At 40.8% G+C, this 5,243-nt stretch overlaps 1 protein-coding gene across 1 annotated transcript; it reads right to left on the bottom strand.

Moving 5' to 3' along the window:
* Positions 1-2,818: 2,818 nt before the first annotated feature.
* Positions 2,819-4,536, bottom strand: LOC125369780. Its single transcript, XM_048372932.1, has 4 exons — positions 4,416-4,536; positions 3,497-3,709; positions 3,237-3,364; positions 2,819-3,091 (listed from the first exon to the last, which is right to left on the bottom strand). Exons 1-4 carry the CDS (start codon positions 4,534-4,536, stop codon positions 2,819-2,821), a joined length of 735 nt encoding a protein of 244 aa, XP_048228889.1.
* Between the last annotated feature and the right edge of the window lie 707 nt (positions 4,537-5,243).

Raw genomic sequence — 5,243 nt, 5'->3', positions numbered from 1 at the left:
TTAATTCAGTCTATCATGCCATTATATATCAAAATATGAGTCATACTATAATTTAGAAAGAAAAATATATTTAATACTCATGGGACGAGTGGCTCAGTAGAGCCCTAACCCCAAATGCTAATAGCCCTTCGGCTCTCTTAATCGAATAGGTCTAGCGCCTAGAGAGCGAAGCTCGACCAGGGTCCTTATCTCTAGCCTGAACACTTGATTCCACACTAAGCCGGCGCCTAGAGAGCATTGCTCGACCATAGACCTTTCTCCAGCAGTCAAGCTTTCATATCCTAGAGAGTTATACTCGACCAGGCAAAATCCACAAATAACCTTTGTTACCTATCTCTGATTATTACCGGTGCGCACGCGGTCCTGATGCAACCTATTAGGTGGCATGTTCTACTATAGCCTCACCCCATTGTCATAATCATAACATATATATAATAACCATAATAGAATATTCATAGGTTGATATAATTGTTCAATATCATACTGAAACATAAAGTTTAGTAATATTGGGTAAAGCAAACATGCAAAATATCTGTAGAGATAATAATAATAGTATTAAAATAATATTATTTAAAATATCATGAATAATGAGATAAATAAACTAATAATAATATTAGTATTTTTTTGTGATGATTATCAATTAAATAAAGTTTATTTATAATAACGATAATGATAATCATACATAAACACTAATCATTAAATATCACATTAAATCTAGACATGCCAATGTACATCGATTATATGACTTTAACTTACAGTTCTGTCGCGCTCCGCAGTCTGCTCCTATGCCTCGGGTGGAGCTGGCGGGATGGACGGATTATCTATTCACGAAAACACTCAGTTAATAGATATTCTTGAATTTTCCTAGGCCTAGATCCCTAGATTAGACTGCCTAAAATTATTTTAGACTCTAGAATTTTATCGAAAATTCGGTAGAACCTCATCTAAATTACGAACATTTGCTCTCCATACAATGGGTCCAGAATCTGCTAGAAAAACTTCAATATTCTGTGATTAATTAACGGGAGTCGGGCCACCAAAACTGCATTATTTTTCTGATTCCGCAACACACCACAATCACAATTAATTAAATCCAATAATTTTTAACTTATCCATAATTGATAATTAATAGCAACAATATTTTTTGTAAAATTACAATATAATTTTTATCTAAATAAAATTATATCGACGCGAAATTTTAAAATTACGCGTGTCCGAAAAATACTGGTGTTCGGAAACCGGTCTTGCCAATGGTGTCGGAATTCGAATATGGAAGTGCCTAAGTGAAGCTCGAGTTGCGGGGAGTCAGAAAACATTAGAGTTTCAGCCGGAAACTCGCCGGAAGGCACTAGATCGGGGCTGAAAAGTTTTGGCTCCGACGAGGATGAACACAACTCGCCGGAAGGCACTGGATCGAGGCCAGAAAGTTTCGGCTCCAACGAGGATGAACACAGCTGTCGACGAGGATTTCACGATGGGAGAGACTTGTTCCTGGGGTTTTCGGGGCTGAGATTTCACAGTGCTGGACATCAGCGGCAAGGGGAAGGGAAAGAGGGAGAAAGGGGCAGTCAGTGTAAGGGGAGAAAGGGGGAAGGGAAAGAAGGAGAAAGGGAGGGAAGGAAAGAAAGGAGAGTGGGGGGGGGAGAAGGAAAGAAAAAGAGAGTTTATTATTATTATTATTATTATTATTATATTTCTGGGTATTACATTATACTCCCCTTAGAAAAAAAATTCAACCTCAAATTTTAAAAGAAACACGACTTACCTTAGGATTGGAACAAATGAGGGTAAAACTCCTCATTTCCTGTTCAGTCTCCTAGGTACACTCCTCTAACGAATGGTTCCGCCACAACACCTTAACCATCGAAATAACCTTAGAGCATAGTTGGCGAACTTGAGTATCCACAATCTTGACTGGCTACTCCTCGTAAGTCAGATCTTCACTTACTTCCACGTATTGAGGCTACAACACATGCGAAGGGTCCGAAATGTATTTCCTTATTCATGATATGTGAAATACCAGATGCACGTGCGAGAAATTTGGTAGCAAGTCCAACTTGTAAGCCACCTCTCCAATTCTGTCAATAATCTCAAAGGATCCCACATATCGAGGGGCCAATTGGCCCTTCTTGCCAAACCGCATCACACCATGCATAGGAGAAACCTTCAAGAACACATATTCCCCAATACTAAACTCTACATGCTTCCGCTTCGGATCCACATAACTTTTCTACCTATTGAAAACTGTCTTCAAACGCTCGCGGATAATAGGAATCTTTGTTAAAGTGATATGAACCGACTCTGGTCCTACTAACTTTCATTCGCCAACCTCTTTCCAACACATAGGAGAGCTGCACTTACGGTCGTACAATGCCTTAAAAGGTGCCATCTCAATGCTCGCATGGTAGTTGTTGTTATACGACAATTCAATCAACGGTAGATACCAATCCCACTGACTACCAAAATCTATCTCGCACATCTGAAGCATATCCTCTAAAGTCTGAATAGTCCTCTCCGACTGGGAGTGAAAAGTTATACTGAAGTCCAATCTGGTACTAAGCTCTTCTTGTAGCTTTTTCGAAAACCTCGAAATGAACTGCGGTCCTCTATGATACACTATGGAAATAGAAACGCTGTGAAGACTGACAATTTTCTCCAAATACAGTCGTGCATACTTAGCCACAGGATAAGTAGTCTTCACCGAAAGGAAATGTGCTAACTTAGTCAATCGGTCCACAATCACCCAAATAGAATCATAACTAGCTGAAGTCTTGGGTAAACCCGATACAAAATCCATAGTAATCCTTTCCCATTTCCACTATGGTATGGGAAGCGATTGCAATAACCCTAACTGCTTCTGATGCTCTAATTTGATATGCTGACACGTCAGACACTTGGAGACAAACTCTGCCACATCCCTTTTCATTCCATTCCACCAATAATAATTTCCTTTCAAATCATGATACGCCTTAGTGGAGCCCGAATGCATGCTATAAGCTGTACAATGAGCCTCTTCTAAAAATCTCCTTTCTGAGATTATCCACATCTGGAACATACAGCCTAGCGCCCATCCTGAGAGTACCATCATCATCTATAACAAAATCATTAGCTCGAACCTACTGCACTTCTTCCAAGATTTTCCGTAACTGTGGGTCCTAATTCTTAGCTAATCTGATTTTGTCAACGAGTACAGACTTAACCCTGAAATGTGCTAATAATGCTCCCAATTCCAATACCTCCATCTCTAGCCCTTGGTCATACAGTTCGTGCAACTCTCTAGTCAAGGGTCTCTTCTCTGCACTGATATGAGCAAGACTACCTACCGATTTCTTGCTCAAGACATCTGCCATAACATTCGCCTTACCTGGATGGTAGAGAATATTATAATCATAATCTTTTAGAAGCTCCAACCATCTCCTCTATCTTACATTCAGTTCCTTTTGTTGAAAAATATACTTCAAGCTTTTATGATCCGTATATATCTCGCACGCCTCACCATAGAGATAGTGCCTCCAGATCTTTAAAGTAAAAATTACTGCTGCCATCTCCAAATCGTAGGTAGGGTAATTCTGCTCATGCTTCTTCAACTGCCTGGATGCATAAGCCACTACCTTACTATTTTGCATCAGGACACAGTCCAAACCCACTTTGGAAGTGTCACAGTACACCGTGAATCCACCAGTCCCATAGGGTAAGGTCAGCACCAGAGCTGAAGTCAAACAGTCTTTCAGCTACTGGAAACTTCTTTCACATGCGTCAATCCACTAGAACCTAACGTTCTTCTGAGTCAGCTTAGTTAAAGGTGCTGCTATCCTCGAAAAGTCCTGCATGAATCAATGGTAGTAGCCTGCTAATCCTAGAAAGCTACACACCTCAATCACCATGGTCGGTCTCTACCAGTCAGTCACCGCCTCCACTTTCTTGGGATCCACTTGGATTCTCTCTCTAGACAACGTGTCCTAGAAAGGCAATGCTTTCTAACCAAAACTCACACTTGAAGAACTTAGCATACAACTGATGCTCCCTCAATGTCTAAAGTACCATACTCAGATGCCACGTGTGCTCCTTTTCACTTCTAGAGTACACCAAGATATCATCAATGAATACGGTGACAAAATGATTCAGAAACTACTTGAACACCTGATTCATCAAATCCATGAAGGCTGCAGGAGCATTAGTGAGTCCAAATGACATTACCAGGAACTCATAATGCCCACAATGCATCTTGAATGCTGTCTTCAGCACGTATTCCTCACGGATCCTCAACTGGTGATACATCGATCACAAATCAATCTTGGAGAAGCATGTGGCTCCTTGAAGCTGATCGAATAGATCATCGATGCAAGGAAGCAGATATTGATTACGAATCATTGCCTTATTCAGTTGTCAATAATCAATACAGAGGCGCAAAATACCGTCCATCTTCTTCACGAACAGAACAGGAGCACCCCACGGAGACATACTGAATTTAATAAAACCTTTATCTAGGAGGTCCTGTAACTGCTCCTTTAACTCTCTTAACTCAGCTGGTGCCATTTGGTAAGGCGGCAAGGAAATAGGTGTTGTACCCAGTACCACGTCGATGCAAAATTCTATCTCTTTATTGGGCAGCAGTCCTAGTAGCTCTTTTAGAAATATATTAGGAAACTCGCGAACCACCTAAACATCCTCAACGCTACCTCTTCCTGCTGAAATATCCTTGACCAAAGCCAGATATCCTTGACATCAACGGAGAAGCATCCGCCTAGCTGCAATAGCTGACACAAGACTCGATAGAGTAGGTACTTGCTCGCCTTTAAAATGGAACTCTGAGTCTACGGGGATTCCAAAAGTTACTTGCTTCTCCCGGTAGTCCAACATGGCAAAATGCATAGCCAATCAATCCATTTCCAAAATTACATCGAAATCCATTACGTCCAACAGATTTAGATTAGCAACCAAATTTTGACCCTCAACTGACACCAGACACGACAGAAACACAACATCGGTCTCTAAGGTATCATTTAATGGCATAGTGACCGACATTGGAACTTGAAGTCTAACAGGCTGGACATCTAATTTTAAAGCAAAACTAGGCGACACAAAAGAATGGGTAGCCCCAAGGTCTAACAAAACTCTAGCTTTAGAATAACATATAGGAATAATACCTAACACCACAACATTAGAGGCTCGCGCATCCTAAGTAAGGGTGAACACTCTTGCTTGCCCACAGCCTGACTATTGAGAGTCTGAAGCTTGACTTT

Source organism: Ricinus communis, chromosome 1, assembly GCF_019578655.1.
Source record: "Ricinus communis isolate WT05 ecotype wild-type chromosome 1, ASM1957865v1, whole genome shotgun sequence".
NCBI lineage: Eukaryota > Viridiplantae > Streptophyta > Magnoliopsida > Malpighiales > Euphorbiaceae > Ricinus > Ricinus communis.
This window is presented reverse-complemented; position numbering and strand designations above follow the sequence as displayed.

Bases quoted from the DNA above. Each gene is read 5' to 3' on its own strand.
- LOC125369780 (XM_048372932.1), bottom strand. From the start codon at position 4,536: ATGGCACCAGCTGAGTTAAGAGAGTTAAAGGAGCAGTTACAGGACCTC. The intron at 3,710-4,415 runs GTATTTTGCGCC...GTTTGACTTCAG, and splicing joins GTTCGTGAAGAAGATGGACG to CTCTGGTGCTGACCTTACCC. The intron at 3,092-3,236 runs GTATTGGAATTG...ATTTTGTTATAG, and splicing joins ACCAAGGGCTAGAGATGGAG to ATGATGATGGTACTCTCAGG.